Genomic DNA, 21,517 nt, shown 5'->3' with positions numbered 1-21,517 from the left:
AGGATAGGCATGCTCTCGAGTTCAACATTTAAATTTTCACAGAAATTTCATATTAAATTTGACTGAAACAGAAAATAATACTTTTCCGAAATTTCCAAAATAGTGATATATGACACCTGAAATGCAACAAATAATGAAATCAATGCATCCTCTCAGAGTAATAGTCACTCAGTCCTCCCATTAACTCCAACCTCACAGTCACTCATTTCTCGCAGTCACTCAGCACTCGGCACTCGCACTCACACTCAGTAGGTACCTGCGCTCATTGGGGGTGTGTACATACTCCGGAGGGGTTCTTTCAGCCCAAGCTCTATATCAAGCTAATCATGGCATAAATCAATGAAACATGCTGTGGCATGCAGCCCGGTGTCACTGAGTACATGAGCATCTATACATTACAAGTCTGGAAAAAAATACGGTCTATAATGATCTGAGACCAAATACAATAAACAGAAGGATAGGGAAGGAGAGACAAGGTCTGCGAAACATGACTGCTACCTCTGAATCTCTAAAAAATCAACTGTCTGAAAGAATTAACACCTACTGTGTCCGGGATCACCTGGATCTGCACACGAAGTGCAGGGTGTAATATGAGTACAACCAACTCAGTAAGCAATAATAATAAATAAGGAACTAAAAGTAGTGATGAGCTTCTCAGCTAAGTCCAAATGCAGTACTTTCCAACATAAAAGGGTAGGCATGCTCTCGAGTTCAACATTTAAAATTTCACATAAATTTCATATCAAATTTGACTGAAACAGAAAATAATATTTTTCCGAAATTTCCAAAATAGTGATATATGACACCTGAAATGCAGCAAATAATGAAATCAATGCATCCTCTCAGAGTAACAGTCACCAAGTCCTCCCATTCACTCCAACCTCACAGTCATTCTTTCCTCATAGTCACTTATTCTTCACAGTCACTCAGCAATCGGCACTCGACACTCGCACTCAGTAGGTACATGTGCTCACCGGGGTGTTACAGACTCCGGAGGGGCTCCTTCAGCCCAAACGCTATATCAAGCCAATCATGGAATAAATCAATTAAACATGTTGTGGCGTGCAACCCGATCCATAAATATCCTCACAATTAGGCCCTCGGCCTCACTCACTCATCAACCTCTCCAGTCTCTCGAGCTCTCAGAAATCATTATAATCAGCCCAAAATTGATAATATGATGTATTAATAAATAGAAAAAGAGACGGAGATATGATATGAAATGAATAAACATGACTGAGTGTGAAATTACAATTTGAACATATAATTCAACCACAGAAATGATGTCAATGGGTACCAATAATAACAGCATATGTCTAAGCATGATTTTTAATACGAGTCCCAGCTCAATTTTCTCTAACACATAGAGAATGTACTGGTATCAACAGATTATTCAACTACACAGTTCCATGGAATTTGACCCAGTCATAATTCCTACGGTGTATGCCCACACGCTCGTCACCTAGCATGTGCGTCACCTCAAAACCAATCACATAATACATAATCCGAGTTTCTCTCATCCATGAGGAATTCACAATGCACAAGTTGTCCTATTTTCTTCGAGTTTCTTCTGAATTACCCTCAAGTTGACACTTCTCCTTGTCAAAACACTACGATCCTTACCCAAAGCTCACTACAAGACATCCCAACATAAAACCACACCGCTCTAAGTCCCATAAGACATTGTATTCTTCTTAAATACCTCCATAAATACCACAACCGAGACACCCACTCTTAAGGACCTTATGTGAATTTAAAATTGTTCCTCTTTCCTTTCTTATATTGAAATGTAGAATCCATAGTCAAACAGAATTATCGCATGTCCCGATACCATTCAGTGTAAGTAACCGATTCTAGTGATATACAAATTCGAAAAATTTTGAATTGCCACATATACATTTTGAATCCATTTGAACCCTCTCAGGAGTCATCCACTCTGCTCAAATCTAATTTGCTCCGCCCAAATGGGCCAAAAGACACGTGCTCCTTTAGCACAATCAACACTCAAAGAAGTAACCTTGACTTAACATGACCAATCAAATTCATACTTTGTGCGCACTATATCCTTCAAAACAACAACTTAATCATTCCATAATTTATAGATTTTCACAAAGTGCAATGTAACCCGTATCCAGAAATTTCCTTACCCGAGTCATCCTCGATCTCCACCTTTGCAAGTCATAACTAACCCACATGTATGCCTCAGACCAAAACTAAAATTTAACATATATCCATGAAATTGAATTGTCAATAGCAGGCTCCCCTACTTGGCTCAAAGCCATACAACAAAATACTCCATAACTCACAATACCCATACTTTATTACTGCCATAATACTCCAGTTATTAAAAAGAAAATTATTCTCAAGCTTACGCAACACCCACCATAAAATACCTCAAACATCCGCTAAGTTCGCATTTATTCTCGTGACAGTCAAGTCAACTTTCTCAACAAGATTCAAGTTCAAATCTTAACACATACGCCTAGCTGGTAGAAAAGAAACAACATTATAAGGAACATACCTACGTAGATTACTCTGTATCTTAGCCTCAAATTGGCATATTGCTATACCCTTTCGCAGCCATAATTACCACGGAATCACTTAATATTTCTGAGTTTGAACTCATCAACACGACATGAAAATCTATTTCGCTCCACAAAACAGCATGACAGATCCCTCAACGCACTCACAACTCAAGATTGTACGTCACATCAAAACAGGAATCAAGTACCCAATAGCAAACCCTTAAGCCACAAGTAAAATTTATTTGTCTCATTCAACCCATTTGAACACATCCTGCATTCACATCATACTTATTATATAGTCATTCACCCACTTATCGAGTCATAAATTCCACTCATAGGAATACTACCGAACGCATAAGTCCAATTGCACAAGTTCTCACAACCGGAACTACCGAGCTTAAGTTGCGGTCTAACTCCAGCCTCAAGTCCTCCATACTGGCCCATCAACAAAATACAGAATACTCATCTCGAACCTCATTCATGAAATCACAAGCTAGTGATACACAGCTGATACTGAGCGCTCACATGCTCACACTAATGTGTGAAAGGAATTCAATGAGTTATGTTTCAAGTTGAATCAATTCCGCACAATAGAATACAAGAAAGTGAAATTTTCCTAAGGGTTTGGCAGCCTCTCGAAGATAAGTACAGATGTCTCTGTACCGATCCGCAAGACTCTACTAAACCTGCTCATGACTTGTGAGACCTATGTAACCTAGGCTCTGATACCAACTTGTCACGACCCAAAATCCTAACCTGTCGTGATGGTGCCTATCTCAATACTAGGCAAGCCGACACCATCAATAACCCACACAATCCAAAATTCTCTCAAATACCGATACAAACACTCCCAAAACTCGGTGTCACCGAGTACATGATTATTTATACATTACAAGTCTAGAAAAAAATACGGTCTATAACGATCTGAGACCAAATACAATAAACAAGAGGATAGGGAAGGAGAGACAAGGTCTACGAAACATGGCATCTACCTCTGAATATTCGAAAAATTAACTGTGTGAAAGAATCAACACCCACTGTATCCAGGATTACATGGATCTGCACATGAAGTGCAGGGTGTAGTATGAGTACAACCAACTCAGTAAGCAATAATAATAAATAAGGAACTAAAAGTAGTGACGAGCTTCTCAGCTAAGTCCAAATGCAGTACTTTCCAACATAAAAGGGTAGGCATGCTCTCGAGTTCAACATTTAAAATTTCACAGAAATTGCATATCAAATTTGACTAAAACAGAAAATAATATTTTTTTGAAATTTTCAAAATAGTGCTATATGACAGCTGAAATGCAACAAATAATGAAATCAATGCATCTTCTTAGAGTAACAGTCACTCAATCCTCCCATTCACTTCAACCTCACATTCACTCTTTCCTCACAGTCACTCATTCCTCACAGTCACTCAACACTCGGCACTCTCACTCAGTAGGTACTTGTGCTCACTGGGGGTGTGTACAGACTCCGGAGGGTCTCCTTTAGTCCAAGCACTATATCAAGCCAATAATGACATAAATCAATGAAACATGCTGCAGCGTGCAGATCGATCCATAAATATCCTCACAATTAGGCCCTCGGCCTCACTCAGTCATCAATATTTTCAGTCTCTCGGGCTCTCAGAAATCATGATAATCAGCCCAAAATTGATAATATGATGTATTAATAAATAGCAATAGAGACTGAGATATGATATGAAATGAATAAACATGATTGAATGTAAAATTACAATTTGAATATATAATTCAACCACAAATGATCCTAGTGGGTACCAATAATAACAGCATATGTCTAAGCATGATTTTTAATACGAGTCTCGGCTAAAATTTCTCTAACACATAGAGAATATACTGGTATCAACAGATTATTCAACTACACAGTTCCATGGAATTTTACCCAGTCACAATTCCTACGGTGTACGCCCACACGCCCGTCACATAGAATGTGTGTCACCTCAAAACCAATCACATAACACATAATCATGGGTTTCATACCCCAGGACCAAATTTAAAACTGTTACTTACCTCAACAAGACGAACCCAACGTCGAACAAGCTAATCATACTCGGGATATTCCATTCCGCACGTATCCACCTTAGAATGCCTTCTTGTCTCCTCAATTCAATGCCAACGATCCGAAACTGAAATTCACCCTTTAATGATACTACAACGATCTACTATACTAAACAACTTCAATCTACAATATCAACATCCAATGGGACCAACATTAGTAACCAATTCCAAAGTTTATGCCATTTAGACAATTTACCAAACACCTAGTGGGCATATATTTATACATTTCTTAACCATATAATTTAGTTCTTCCAACTACTATCATTTACCAACAATTCATCCCACCTTCATTCTTTAACAACTTATAATTCTAACATCACATGTGTGACCAACCATTCTCACCCAACCAACAAAATTTCATCAAATAATCACTTTTCAATTTCTACAATGGGTATTCATTTAAATTGAGAATTTATGGCTTCAAATCACTATACCATGAGTTCCAATACATGATTCATACTCATATTTCCATAACAAATCCATACATGTATACATAATACTCTCACACCCAAGAATCATACTTCTTATGACCTAGTTTTACTCCAAATCCCGAAATTAAAAACTAGGGTATGAAACCTTAGATTTTTTATGAAGATCTTGTAATTAGCTTCCTTGATTCTTGGAGATTGGTGCAAGATTGGATGATTAGAATGTTAGGTTTACTCCTTCTCTCTCTAAAATGCTCTTACATCTCTCTAAAATATCAGGTTTTAGCTCAAATATGACTTAACCCCTCTCTCTACCGGCCTTGGGGGTATTAAATGAGCTCCTATGTGTGCGTCCGCGCACCTGGGCAAGTGGCCGCGCGTCCGGCTGCACACACAAGGCAAAAACTCCCAAATATGCATGGCCGCTCATCTGGGCTCGCATATGACATAGGTCCAGTAAAATGGCCATAACTTTCTGCATACATATCCAAATGACGAACGGTTTGATGCGTTGGAAACTAGACTCAAAGAGATTTAATTTGATAGGTTATACACCATATAAATCTTCATATCCTGAGAATTATTCTCGTTTGAAATTAAATCTTGTGCGAACTCACTTAAAACTTTATCCCATCATATAATTTTCAACTTAACTTAGCCTTAGGGCTCTTCTTAGACCATAAACCATTCTTAATGCACCTCATACATATATTATCATGATCAATTAATATCATTTAAATTATCAGTCTTGTTCATACCCTAATTGATATAATTAGCACCTGCCAATCTTCTTAATGGTCTTAAAACACTTAGAAATTTTTTAGGGTTTTACAAAAACACACCAGATAATTGTAGCATCGAATTTAGAGAATTTCGTACTACAAATGGAGGCCATGGTACCCTCCGCATATGGATCTCGACTTTCTAGTGCTGATGCTGCTCATCCCGATGAGTTGGATGAGGAATTAGACACTTCCCCTAACTACTTCATTTATATCAAATAATTAATATCATCTTACTGAAAGGTATGCACGTAGTTGTCTCAGAGTCATTACTTGGTATATATCATGGCTGATTACTATTTACAACCAAGGAGTACTTTACAAGGATTCAGGAAGCATATGTAGCTACTATTGCTACAACTTAATTTTTAGGTTATTTACTCTATGCCTAACTTCTAAATTGGCAAGTTATGCCATCACAACCATATGAAATCTTTAGGAAAAGAAATGGTATGACATAAAAGATCTGCTTCACATACAACATTATATTGCAAACTGTACCTCACCACCTCTAAGAAGAGACATGCACAAAAAAAAGTAATTGAAGTGTGATCAGAGAAAGCGAGTAGCAATTAGACATATTACAAATTTAGTCATTTTTCAAATAAATAACCAACAAAAAAATAAAGAGAAAAGACAATATACAGTGCAGGATAAGCAGTTCACAGGTATAGTGAGATAAGAACCCAATAAAAAGGTAAACTCTAGGTAAAGTTAGAGAAATACAAAATTTTAACTCAAAATATGAAGACTAGTTTCATTAAAGATCAACAGAAACCAAAAGTTTGTAATCCTGACATTTATTAGATTTTGTTTATTTATTATCCTACATAAAGCTAATTAAAACAAAAGGCTAGCATTTAAAACATCCAATACGAAAAACCTATTTTATATGTGTTACTTATACATTAATATAGTCTGGAGCAGATAGACGTGTTCAACAGAGTTCAAGATTCATTGCTTCCGAGCTTCAATCACCACTATTCGAGGGATTGTCTTAAAGGATGATAACTGTCACAAATTGTCTAAGCTTCAAACTTTCAAAGCAAAGAGGGTCTAATGAGCCCTATCAATGGCAATGATTGTCTCAAATTAAAATAAATTAGAGATACAAAGTGATCGTATAAAAGAAGGATTACCTCCTACAAACATAAATCTCACATTCTTGTGAGTTCTTCAGCCATGAGTCAAATTTAATATTACATCTAATCTGATCTCACATCTAAGACAAAAATAATCCCTTTAACTGCAACCATCAATTAACCAAGTCAACACACAAAAGAAAAATAGAGAATATTAATCCATTAATTGCACCTCAATCTTAACTCAACTAATTAAAATAATAATATAATTCAGGAAAAAGAAGCATTTTGAATCTCAATTTGTTAATTACGGGCAATAATAAAAACTACTTAGAATTAAGTTAAAATTATGGCAAAATAATTCGTGCAAACCTTGAATAGAAATTGAATTGCAGAACTCGCAACGAAACTTAGCAAAATTAAAATAAAATAAATTGTTAACCTAGAAAAGAGCCAATCACGATCACCCAGAAAAGCTTAGGGATGCCGGAACAACCAAAAATCAAACTGGGAACGACATGCATTGTAAAAATTAGAAACCCAAAAAGATAACAAAAACATGAAACATGAAAAATAATAAAATCAACATGCATTAATTAAGAAAAATATTCTCTGATTGAATTGAAGAAAGTCAAGGAAACAAAGAAGAGTCAAAGAGGTATATAAATGCATATATTCCAAGCACACAAGGAAAAAAAAAATTTCAATACAGTTTTGTTAAGAGAAGTGGAACTATTAAACTACATTTAGTGTAGGTGGTTAAGAGTAGAGTTAGCTAATCGTATTATTTAAATATTTAGAAAGGTTGTTAGGAGGTTAGTAACTAATTTATAGTATAAATACATTGTAGATACTAAAATATAAAGAAAGTTCATTTTCTTCAACTTCAATAGAACAGTAATTCTGTTTCTCTGAATTTTCTCTTAGCTTCTTCTCCAAGTCGAGCTTTCATCTAAGAGCTTCCATATCCATGGAAGCTAACATGGTATCAGAGCTCGCGATAACGATCTCAATCTAATTCCTTACTCAATTGTGTGTATATGTGTTACTGCGATTCAGTCAAGCTATACTGAATTGTCTGAAAGTAGCAACAACTTTGAGCTAGGTTTTGTGATTTAGTCAACTGGAAAGCTTCATCAATGGCGATTGGAGACGAAACAAACGAGAGTATATCGAGATAGGTGAATGCACCAGTAGCACCTACTGTCTTCCCCACAATTGATCACAATCATCCTCTATTCCTTCAACCAACTGATACACCAGGTAGCTCACTCATTTCTCTTTAGCTAACTGGCTCAAATAACTAAGCTTTGTGGAGTCGACCTATGAGAATAGGTCTATTAGGTAAAAGTAAATTAGGTTTTGTGGATGGTCGATACCCAAAATCTAAGTTTGAACCTGAATTCCACAAGAAATGGGAGAAGGTAAATGTTATAGTGCTCTCTTGGATTATGAATGTTGTGCGCCCAGGGCTATTGAGTAGTGTCGTGTATGCTTCTATTGCTCATAAGGTGTGGGAAGACCTGAAGGAGAGGTTCGATAAGGTAAATGGATCTAGGGTTCTATACCTACATAGAGAGATTCATATTCTAACACAGGGAACAATGAATATGGTTGATTACTTCTCTAAACTAAGGGACCTATAGTATGAGTTTGATACCCTCATGCCCTGTCCTGGTTGTCCCTGCCCAGAATCAAAGAAATATGCTGAGCATTTTGAGTATCACAGATTACTCCAGTTTCTTAAGGGATTGAAAGATACTTATTCTCAAGCTCGAAGTCAAATCATGATGATGTCACCAGTGCCTAGCATTAACAAGGCCTACTCTCTACTTATGGATGTGGAAAGCCAAAGGAATCTGGCTAATTTCTCTCAAATGATGCAAGTAGTAGAAGTTGCTGACAGCACTGCTCTGTATAGCAACAAAAATCCAACTACTGGTTATGGACAATTTAGAGCTCAGAAGAAGACAGTGGTTTGTGAGTTTTGTAACTACAAAGGACACACCAAGGAAAAATGTTTCAAGCTAATAGGATACCCTCAAGACTTCAAGTCTAACTTTAAGACAAAGAAGAAAGGGGGTAACTCTGGTGCACTGCTCCTAACTACAACCCTGCTATGCAAAACACTCAGATGTAGTTTAGAGATTTACAAGGAAGAGGAGAAGGAATAACATGTGGGCTGCAGCAAATGCAAGTGCCTTCATCAACTGGATTTCAGCATATGTCTCAGCAAATGCAGATGCCTTCACCAATTGGATTTCAGCACATGCCTCAGCAACAAGCACCAACTCCAACTACTTTCTTTTCTCAGGAGCAATATCAGGAGATAGATCAGCTACTTAATAAGGGGGCAGATGAAGTTCCTTCTGCCAGAGCTGCAACTGCAGGTAAACTGATAGCTCAATTATCCAATCATGTTAATAACAACTGGATAATAAATTCTGGAACTTCAAATCATATGACATCCACACTATAGATGTTAAATTCATGTCAGTCAGTTCCATCTCAAAAGGGAAGTAAGGTTCACTTGCCTACAGGAAATGTTGCCTCTATTTCACATATAGGAAAAGCAAGTGTATTTAACTATCGGGATATTAGTAATGTACTATACATACCAGAGTTTAAATACAACCTGTTGTCTGTGTCTAAACTGACCAAGGAGTTGCAGTGTCTTGTGGCATTATTTCCTGACTTCTGTATCTTCTAGGATCTTTACAGTGGTCAGATGAAGGAAATTGGTAAGGAGGATCAGGGATTGTACCTAATGCAAGGCAAGTCATTACTAAGTGGTAGACTGCAATATAATCCAGCTCAACTAAGGAATAAAACTCCTCAACAAGTATCTGAGGTGAAGTTTGTAAATAAAACTACTAAGTCTGGGAATAAGTTTGCTTGTATGGCTAATGAATGCTCTGATTCTAGTGTAATCTGGCATAGAAGGATAGGTCATGCACCTCTAGATGTAATCAAGAAGTACACATCACTGAGTAACCTGAAAAACACCAATCACACTCACTTCAGTGTATGCCCTTTAGCCAAGCAAACAAAGTTATCTTATAAACTGAGCAGTACTACTTCTAATGCTACTTTTGAACTGCTACATTGTGATGTATGGGGGCCCTATAGGGTAACAACATATGACAGTAAAAGATTCTTTGTTACTATTGTGGATGATTACTCTAGGTTTACCTGGATTTTCTTGCTTGTCTCTAAGTCAGATACAGTGGTTGTTCTGAAAGATTTCCTAACAAAGGTGAAGAATGTGTTCTCTGTATCAGTTAAGACTCTTAGAACTGATAATGGCAGTGAATTCTTTAATCATGAAGTACACAATCTCTTGTCATCCATGGAAATTATTCATCAAAGTACCTGCACCTACACTCCTCAGCAACATGGAGTTGCTGAGAGGATACACAGGACCATTTTAGAGATGGCCAAAGCTATGAAATTTCAGGCTGCTATCCCTTTGAAATTCTAGGGAGGATGTGTATCTACTACTGTTTATTTGATTAATAGACTTCCCTCAAGAGTCATTGGTGGCAAATCACCTTTTGATATGTTTTATTTGCATGCTTCATCCCTCACACATCTCAAAGTATTTGGTTATTTGTGTTATGCAACCTTATCCAAGGAATTGGACAAGTTTGCTTCAAGAGCAGTACCTGGAGCTTTTTTGGGCTATTCTTCAACTCAGAAGGGCTACAAGATCTATTACCTTCACTCAAAATCCTTTATTATGAGTAGAAATATGGTATTTCAAGAAAATATTTTTCCTTTTAAACATCTACAAATCACTGGCACTCCCATGTTTCCTGTTCTAGACCTTCTTCCTTCTACCACAGATATGCAACATATGCCTGAGCCTCATGGTACTCCTTTGTCTCCTAATCCATCTCGGAGTCCAACTATGGACACATTCACAGCTGCTCTTTCACATGCACAACAACATTCAGAGGAACCTGCTTCTTTAGGTTACTCTCCTTCTGTTGTTGAGCCTTGTGTTTCAGAGTCATCACAGGCTCCTGCTATGAACCTTAGAAGGTCATCAAGACCTAGCAAATCACCCTTGTGGCTACAAGATTAAATGACCAAACCAGCCATCTCTCATACCTATAAATACCATATTTCCTCATGTGTGTCTTATGACACTCTCAAACCAGCTCACATACATGCTCTCTCATCCTACTTTTCCCTCACATAACCAAAATCCTTCAGAGAAGCAGCCACTAATCCCAGGTGGATTGAAGCTATGAAACTTGAAATAGCTGCTCTAGAAGACAACCACACATGGAGTATTGTGGATATTCCTACAGGCAAAACACTTATTGGGTGCAAATGGATTTTCAAGATAAAGTTTAAGGCTTCAAGGAAAGTTGAGAGGTACAAGGCCAGGTTGGCTTCCAAAGGCTACAGCCAGAAGGAGGGACTTGACTATAATAAAACATTTTCTCCTATAGCAAAGATGGTAACAGTCAGGACAATCATTGCCTTAGCAACAGCTAAACAGGGGGTTATTTACCAGATGGATATGCACAATGTATTTCTCAATGGTGATCTCCTAAAAGAAGTGTACATGCAGATTCCTGATGGGTTTGCTAGACAGGGGAGTCTCACAAGGTCTGCAAACTACATAAGGTCCTGTATGGGCTCAAACAGGCCCCAAGGCAATGGAACAAGAAACTAACTGAGGCATTAATGCACATGAGATTTCAGCAAAGTCACTTTGACTACTCCATATTCACCAAACACAAGGGCAGTGACTTAGTTGTGGTTTTGGTCTATGTGGATGATCTACTAATCACAGGCAACAATGTGGTGCAACTTAACCAGACAAAAGCATATCTGCAGAGAAACTTTAAGATGAAAGATCTAGGTGATCTGAAGTATTTTCTGGGCATTGAATTTGCCATATCAAAGGAAGGTATTGTCATGTCTTAAAGAAAGTATGCCTTGGAACTCATCTCTGAGTCAGGGCTAGGGGGAGCTAAGCCTGCAGGCACACCTCTTGATCTGAATCAGAAGTTAACTTCTAAGGAGTATGACAAGGCTGTAACAGGTGTAGAAAGTTCAGAAGCAACAGATGCAACACTCAGGGATCCAGGCATCTATCAAAGGCTTGTAGGGAGGCTACTTTAGTTGACTATGACCAGACCAGACCTAGCCTTTGTGGTTCAAGTCTTAAGTCAATACATGCACAATCCTAAGGTGTCTCACATGGAAGCAGCCTTGAGAGTTGTAAGGTACATAAAAGGGGCTCCTGGGTTAGGACTCTTTATGCCAGTACAGAATACTAATCAGTTGTCTGCATACTGTGACTCTGACTGGGGTTCCTGCTTACAAACTAGGAGGTCAGTCACAGGTTATTTAGTAACGTTTGGTGATGCATTGATCTCATGGAAATCAAAGAAACAGGAGATTGTGTCCAGAAGCTCTGCGGAAGCTGAGTTCAGAAGTATGGCATCATGCACTGCTGAGATAGTTTGGCTAATTGGGTTGTTCAAGGAACTTGAATTCGGCTAAACTCACCTGTGCAGCTTATGTGTGATAGCAAAGCTGCAATTCAAATTGCAGCCAATTCCACCTTCCATGAAATAACCAAACGCATTGATATAGACTGTCATTTTGTTCGAGAAAGAATACTGCAAGGCATAATGAAAACCCAGCATGTGTCCACCAAGGAACAGCTAGCAGACTTTCACAAAGAGCTTGGGAAAGACTCAGCATGACTATCTACTAGACAAGCTTGGAATGAAGAACCTCTACAAGCCTTCAGCTTGATAGGGAGTGTTAAGAGAAGTGGAACTATTAAACTACAGTTAGCGTAGGTGGTTAAGAGTAGAGTTAGCTAATCTTATTAGTTAAACAGTTAGAAAGGTTGTTAGGAGGTTAGTAACTAATTTGTAGTATAAATACACTGTAGATACTAAAATGTAAAGAAAGTTTATTTTCTTCAACTTCAATAGAACAGTAATTTTGTTTCTCTGAATTCTCTCTTAGCTTCTTCTCCAAGTCGAGCTTTCAGCTAAGAGCTTCCATAGCCATGGAAGCTAACAAGTTTCATTCTTGTAGGGCAAGCAGGGAATAGGGAGAGTGCGAATAAAAAAGAAGGAAAAAAGGAAAAAACTTACCGCAACTCAGGAATACAACAACACAAGCCAATCTCGAACCAATGCAGGGAAATTTGAAAACTATGACCAGTTAGTGAGTCACGAAGGCTATAAGCAGAAAAGGAAAGGAAACAAAATGACGTTTGTGTGAGAGAGAGAGAATAGAGCTCTGGAATGTATTCTAGAATTAATCGATATGACCAAAGAAAACATATGTACAGGATAATTTTAGTTACTAATTTACCCCAAATAATATTGAAATTACAGGTTTGCCATTGTTCGTCCTTCTCAACTTCCATTTCTAAATAGTAGTAATATATAATTAATATATATATATATATATATATATATATATATATATATATATATATATATATTTATGAAAAATGAAGGTGGCACCTCTCTTTGGCCAAGGATCATATTTATTTATTTTTGTATTTTTCCCTTCATTCTTTTCATTTAATTTGTATAATAATTGGAAAATGATCATTTTCTATCCTATTTATTACATCTCATTATATCTACTTCAGTTACAAAATAATTAATTAAAATACTAAGTAAATGGAATAGGCCTAATAAAGCTCAAGTAGCCGTTTGGTTTTCCCCAAGGAATGCTCAAATGTTTGCAAAAATGGATTATTTCCATTAATCTGAAAAATGGAAAGACACCACTTAATTATTGAATTTGAAAAGGTCCTTCACAGCCTTGAAGTTCTCTCTATATATATCCACAACTATATCCTTCAGCTTGCTTTGATAAGTAAATTTCATGCCTTTTTGTTTTCAACTAAATGGTAATTATGTTTAGATTTTTTTTTGTTCCACTAGAAACAATGGTAATCTCATGTTTCCTTATAGGTGCAAGATATGAATATATTTGTACGGGCGTCTTCTTAATTTAGTAGTTCACAACTTATGTGATTCAATTGTGCCACCATGGCATCCTTTATATACTTGATCAAAAGTCGAGGCATTATGTGCAAGTGCAGTGTAAGAAACTATCATGTCGAAACCTTCAATTGTTTACAACTATCTGAATTATGCATTTTTTTCACAATAGTGGTTATATCTTTCTTTACATGTTTGCAAAAGAAGTAAACTTTGTAGATAATCAGGTTTATGTGCAATTAAAAATTTATTTCTACATGTATTTTTCTATATTAATGATAATTTTCTGTTTTGTTTTTATAGGTGCAAGAAATGGCTAAATTTGTGCACAACCTTTCTATAGGTCCCTGGTAATTGTATTACTTTTTTTTAAGAAAGAAAAAAAGAGCACAATCAGCTCCTATTGCGATAGAGAGGTTAAATTTAGTTCATGCACTTATATCTTGTGCCATCTTGTGATCTTATAGTATAGAAATGAGTTGATCCTTTCAATTTTTTTGCATACTAGAGGTTTAGTTTTATTTTTTGAAAAGAACATTGTTATTATTTCAGAAAATAACTTGCCTCTAAGGAATAACTTATAGGTAATAGTTTCATAGAATCATAGTGAATATAAATGAAGAGTTTGTACATATTCTCATTGTGATAATGATGGGCAAGAACCAATCTTAAATTCTGAATATGAGATTGTGATAAGATACAAATTATATACAGATAAATTATTTGACCCTTATTATTTTGGGAATATGAATAGTAATTTTCGGGATTCACCCCTAAACCTTGCATGTGAATATGTTTCTTGCCTCCTTTATACACTATCATTATTATCACATGGCCCATATTACTTGTATTAATTACTTTCTCTTCAAACTAGTTTTTACTAAATCTTTTATATTCCTTTTAGCCTCTCCAGACTTACAAGTCCACTGTCTCATAAAATATTCTGTCAAATACGATAGCAGAATGCAATTGCGAACTCCTTTTTTGTCAAGCTTTCCCGGCATTACACCAAAAATATTGAAGCAACAAAAGTAATATCAAGTTATCTATGTTTGTTAAACCATGTTCAATTGTTCTGTACTTTTCTTATTACTTTGCATCTAAAATTTGTTATTTTTTTGATAACTTTTGTTTGTAAGTATATGTATTATCTTTCTTTTTTTTTATTAGAATTTTAATATGTCAACAAGAAAATATGAATTTGCATGTTAAAAATGCCACAAAAAAAAAAGATAAAAGAATTGAAATTTTAGTACAATTCCCAAAAGGAGGAAGAATTTATAGTAGATGAACAAATCACTAATATAATAGAGCTAGAAGACAATGGAATCCAAGAAGAAGAAGAAGAAGAAGAAGAAGAAGAAAAAGTTGGTGAGAGCCTAACATAGAACTTTTAGAAAATCAAAAAATTCTAAAAGAATTGAATAATGATCCTAGAAAGTAGAAACATATATAATCCTAGTCAAGAAATCGATTATAAATAAATTATTAGTAATTTTACAACTCAAAAAGCTAGAAAAATAAATTTCAAATAAAATTTTATTACATGTAGGGCCCCTAGTTGAAGTTTGGCTTTAGGCCCCAAATGCCACTGAGCTGCCCCTGGATTAGGGTTCCATGTAAAAAAAACTCCCTAGAGATTATGGAGCTTCTGCGTATAAACGTTCAGCATATTATGTTGAAATTCCATCACATTAGCTGGAATCTCATATATAAAAAGTTCGAACCCCAGCATAATATGCTGGATTTTTTCGAATTTTTAAGAATATTTTTGTTCAAATTTTATCTTTACATGAAAAAGTGACTAAATTTCAATTATTTTTGAAACTTTGGCTATTTTTCAGGCTATTTCTAATTTTTTGTTTTCCGTTTATTAGCTATATGACAAGGCGAACTTGGACCTCCAACTCTTTAACCGAAGAACAAGGATGCAGATAGTGGGTACAAAGCAAAACGAAGTGAGAATTGGGCGCAAAACATGGTTGCTACTTGCAAACTATCAAAAATCTTTGATGCCATTTAAGACCCTCCAACACGGTTAGAGGCAAAGTCATGATCTTAAATATTCTGAATCTTAACTTCTTTTGATTACTGGCTTCGGGATAGACCATTTATACATAATTAAGTGAATTTATTAATGCAAATACATCGTTTGAGCCAAAGTTACTGAATTCTATCGAATTAATAACCTTTTTAGGTCTCGAAACCGCAAAAATGACATTAGGTAAATGTAACGACCCGACTTGTCGTTTTGAGTAATTACTCTTCTTTTTACTATTTGAAGTCTTGAATAGTTTCATATGATGTATTATGACGTGTGTAAATCGTCGGTTTTAATTTTTCAGGTGTTTCGGGATTAGTTCGGAAGAATGAATTTCATGTTGGAAGTTTAAATGAAAAAGGGTTGACCGGAGTTTGACTTTTGTGCAAACGATCCCGAAATAGAGTTTTGATGATTCCAACAGCTCCGTATGGTGATTTTGGACTTAGGAGCATGTCCGAAAAATTATTTGGAGTTCCGTAGTTAAATTAGGCTTGAAATGGCTAAAATAGAAATTTAAGTTGGAAGTCTGACCGGGGAGTTGACTTTTTGATATCGGGGTCGGAATATAATTTTGGAAATTTAGAATAGGTCCGTTATGTCATTTATGACTTGTGTGCAAAATTTGAGATCAATCGTACTTGATTTTCTATGTTTCGATGTTGATTCTTCAAAAATACGTGGTATCATATTAAGCAAATGAGCTCCAAATTCAGTTTTAATTAAAGTATTAGATCCGTATTGAAATTACGGAACCATAGCAAAAAGAATCGTCAAATTTGGACATCGTATGAGAGAGTTATGCTCATTTCCGTGTCAACAATAATTTCTTGTCGCCGTCAGTGCCCAGGGTAGCGTAGGGCGCTATCCCTGGCGCTGGGACTACTGGAGGTACTGGAAAGGACGCCACAGCCAGCGCCCCACGCCACCTGTGGCGCCACATATGTAAAAATACCATAAAACAGGGAGTTTTGCTATTTTTACTCATTTTTGAGTTTGGGGAGCTCGATGAAGGCAATTTTTGGGAGATTTTTACGGGAAAACATTGGGGTAAGTATTCCTTATCCTATATTGATTATATTTCATGATTCCATATTCATTTACATCATGAATCCGTGAATTTATGAAAGAAAAATCAGATTTTTATAAAATCTTCCAAAAATGTAAAATGAAGATTTGAAGGGCAATTCGATGTCGTAATTTGATAATTTTTGTATAGTTGAACTCGTATCGGAATGGGTATTCGGATTTTATGAGTTTCGTCGGATTCCGAGACATGGGCCCCACTGTCGATTTTTCGAGCGGAGTTGGAAATTTTTGTAAATTGTTAAATTATAAGTATTAGAGTAAGTTGTGATTAATTTGTACGTTATTTGAATAGATACGAGTCGTTTGGCTTGAATGGAGGAGATAGGAAGGCGTATGGATGTTGATACGCACGGAATGGAATTTTTGGAGTATTGTACAGCTTTCTTGGTATTGGATTTGGCTTGTTCGAGGTAAGTAACTCTTCTAATCTTGGAGCTGAAGGTATAAACCCTGAATTATACGTGTTATGTGTTTGGTGTTGAGGTGACGCACATGCTAGGTGACGGGTATGTGGGCGTGCACTGTGTGAGCTGCAATTCCGTTATTCCTGTGGTACTGTGTAATTACCTGAACTTATCTGAAATCATGAAAATCTCTACGTACTAGAGGTATTGAGCTGAGAATCATGTTAAAATCATGTTGAGGCTATATGTCAGTATTATTGAGACCCACAAAGGTCATATTGTTGTTAAATTTGTTTAAATTGAAATTTTTAAAACTCAGTCATGTTCATTCATTTCATATCACCTCTCAGTCTCTATTGCTATTTATTAATTCATCATATCATCATTTTGGGCTGATTTTTATGACATTGTGAGCCCGAGAAACTGGAAAGATTGATGAGTGAGTGAGGCCGAGGGCCTGATGTTGAGGATATTTATGGGATCGGGTTGTGCGCCGCAGCATATTTCATTGATTTATGCCATAATTGGCTTGTTATAGCGCTTGGGCTGAAGGAGCCCCTCCGAAGTCTGTACATAGCCCCAGTGAGCACAGGTGCCTACTAAGTGCGAGTGCTGAGTGACTTGAGAGGATTGAGTGACTGTGAGGCATGAGTGACTGTGAGGATTGAGTGACTGGGAGGACGGAGTGACTGTGAGAATTGAGTGGTTGGGAGGACTGAGTGACTCAGAGCATTAAGTGACTTGGAGGACTGAGTGAAATGATACTCTGAGAGTATGCATATGGTTTTTATTACTGAGGTGCATTGCATTGACATGCACACTTGACATAAATGCATAGAGATGCATTTTCCTCATGTTGTACGGTATCACATCATTCATGACTTCTCACACATATTGGCATATGGGCATATTGATGCATTTTCCACTGGCTATGTGGAAAGAAAATGAAACATCTTACTTATTGTTGAAAGAAATTTTGGAAAAATTACTGTTTCAAACTTACTCATATTTTTGGCAACTTCGGTAAAAGACTTGAGTTTTCACTGATACACTTGAAAGGCAGAGCTATTTTCAGAAATCATGATTAAGTTGATCATGTTATTGTTGAATTATTACTTGTGTTGCTTTAAATTATATTGTTATGAAATGTTATTGGCTATTGGTGTTGGATCCCGACTTGTGTTCCAGCTCGTCACTTCTTTCAACCTAAGGTTAGGTTTGTTACTCATTGAGTACATGGGGTCGGTTGTACTCATACTACACTTTTGCACCTTACGTGCAGATATTGGATAATGATGTTGTTGTGATCGACGGGAGCTGAATTTGGAGACGTACCTGTGTTCCGGTCGTAGCTGTCTCTTGTTCATGGTAGCCTTAGATTTATAAAGACAATCTGTTTATGTACATTTCAAATAGATGATGTATTTATTTCATACCAGCTTTGTAAATTCTAATCTTAGAAGCTCATGATTTGTACTAACAGTCCTTGGGGAGTGTATTAGAGTCAGTTATATATTAATTGAATCGGATTAATTTTATTTGGCTTACCTAGCGGGTGAGGTTAGGTGTCATCACGGCTAGTTAGATTTTGGGTCGTGACAAGTTAGTATCAGAGCTCTAGGTTCATAGGTTCTATAAGTCATGTGCAAGTGTCTAGTAGAGTCTTGCGGATCGGTATGATGACGTCCATACTTATCTTCGAGAGGCTACAAGGCATTTATGATAATTTTCCATCTTTCTTTCCTTATCGTGCGGAATTGATTCAGCTTGAAACATAACTCTTTGAATTCCTTCCACACATTTGTGTGCGCATGTGAGCGCTCGGTATCAGTTGTTCATCACTGACTTGTGATTCTATAAATGAGGTTCGAGATGTGTATTATGTGTTTTAGTAATGGGCCAGTCTGGAGGACTTGGGGCCAGGTTTAGACCACAGCTTAGGCTCGGTAGCTTCAGTTGTAACCTATATATTTGGACTCATATGTCTGATAATGCCCCTACAAGTAGAATTTATGGCTCGATGAGCGGTGGAATGGCTTTGTGATGAGTATGATGTAATTGCGGGATGTGTTAAGACGATGTGAATGTGGCGAGAAGTGTTTCCTTGAAGTGTAAAGGAAGGCCATTGGGTGCTTGATTTTCGTTTTGATGTGATGTACAGTCTCGAGTGTGAATGTTTCGAAAGATCTTTCACGTTGTTAAATTTTGGGACAAATTAAATTCTCATATCTGGTTAATGAGTTTGGACTTAGAAAGATTAAGTGATTCTATAGTAATTGTAATTGCGAAAGGGTATAACAAGATACCAATTTGAGGCTAAGCAGGTGGGTTATCTCCTGCGGAGTAATCTACGTAGGTGTGTTCCTTATAATGTGAATGGAGAGTTTCTTTGCTACCAGCGGGGCGTATGTGTTGAGATATGAATTTGAATCTAGTTGAAAAAGTTAACTTGAGTGTTAAGAGAATGAATGCGAACTTAGCGAACGATTGAGGTATTTTATGGTTGGTGTTGCATGAGCTTGAAAAGAATTTTTGTTGGACCGACTACAGTATTATGACAGTAATAAAGTATGGGTATTGTGAGTTATGGAGTGTTTAAATCTATGGCTTTGAGCCAAGTGGGAGAGCCTGCTATTGACAATTCAATTCATGGTTATGTGTCAATTTTTTTTTGTTTTAGTCTGAGGTATACTTGGGAATCAATGATGACTTGCGGAGGTGGAGTTCGAGAATGACTCGAGTAAGGAAATTTTTGGACACGAGTTATGGAACTTTAGGAGTATAGGAAAATCATTGGATAAATGAGTTGTTATTTGTGAATGATGTAGTGTGTACGGAGTATGAATTTGATCAGCGGTGTTAAGGCAGGGTTACCTCTTTAAGTGTTGTTATGCTAATGGGTCACGTGTCTTTCAGCCCGTTTGGACGGTGCAATTTTTAGATTTGAGCAAAATGGGTGACTCTCGAGAAAGTCCCAATAGGTCTGAGGTTTATATATAGCAATTGAGAATTTCCTCCAGACTTGTGTATGGATAAAATCTGAGATTTGTATTTGATGGTGTCGGGACTTGCGATAATTCTTTATGACTATGGATTCTACATTTTAGTATAAGAAAAGGGGAGCAGAACAATTTTAAATTCACATAAGGTATTTTCAGAGTGAGTGTTACGGTTATCGTATTTATGGAGGTGCTTAAGAAGAATACAACGGCTTATGGGCCTTAGGGCGGTGTGGTTTTATGTTAGGATGTCTTGTAGTGAGCTTTGGGTAAGGATAGTAGTGTTCTGACAAGGAGAAATGTCAACTTGAGGGTAATGCAGAAGAAACTCGGAGAAAATAGGACAAATGTGTAACAAGTTGGACTAGTATGGTAATTGTATGTTCGGTTCTTTTGGGGTAATTATGATGTGGTGGAGCTCTACAGATGTTTTGGTGGCAATATTCTAGGGTTTGGTGACCTGCGTGGCTTGGTAGAGTTAGGGAGATTCAACTCTAATGGCTTCGTTATGTGCAAATAGATTTCAAAGTGTTCTTGATGGTTTCTACCATGGTTTGAATCGGATATTTATTTTTTTTACCGGTGTGGGGAACATGTTGTGTATTGTGATTTTCACCTGGAAGGAATTAAGAGAAAGGTTTCTAACGAACCAGGTATGTAATTTGCTCGTGACTCAGAGTTCATAATGAGATTTTTGTGCTTGTCACATGATGGCATGATAGATGTGGTTTGTTGTGTGGGATTAAGATTTACATCTACAAGTTGGCAGTTCAGTCTTGAAGGGAAAGTCAAGAATTTTGGACACAATGGTCAGTTTCAGATATTTAGGTGAATGTTATAACTGCTCGGTAATCCCTGAGAAGGGTGCGCATTTCAGAAGGCGCATAGTGTTTTGACTTACGGATGTTCATCGTTATTGCGGTACTCACCTAGTTGATAGACTGTTGATATTCTAGTTATTGCTATGTGTCACGGAAAAGCTTTGGAAGAATTCCTCGTGGGATGATTGTGCATGAGATATGTGTTAGTCATTCAAATGCTAGAGTTGGGATCAGTTATGATGATTCATGTGTCCTATGAATTTG

At 36.8% G+C, this 21,517-nt stretch overlaps 1 protein-coding gene across 1 annotated transcript; it reads left to right on the top strand.

The window, feature by feature from the left end:
* Positions 1-8,226: 8,226 nt before the first annotated feature.
* On the top strand, positions 8,227-9,075 carry LOC107769240 (uncharacterized). The gene is made up of 2 exons (XM_075239387.1): positions 8,227-8,445; positions 8,548-9,075. The coding sequence occupies exons 1-2, from the start codon at positions 8,227-8,229 to the stop codon at positions 9,073-9,075; spliced, it is 747 nt and encodes a 248-aa protein (XP_075095488.1).
* Positions 9,076-21,517: the final 12,442 nt, after the last annotated feature.

The sequence above is a fragment of the Nicotiana tabacum genome, chromosome 19 (genome assembly GCF_000715075.1).
Source record: "Nicotiana tabacum cultivar K326 chromosome 19, ASM71507v2, whole genome shotgun sequence".
Taxonomy (NCBI): domain Eukaryota; kingdom Viridiplantae; phylum Streptophyta; class Magnoliopsida; order Solanales; family Solanaceae; genus Nicotiana; species Nicotiana tabacum.
The sequence above is the reverse complement of the archived record's forward strand: the minus strand, read 5'-3'. Positions and strand labels throughout refer to the sequence as shown.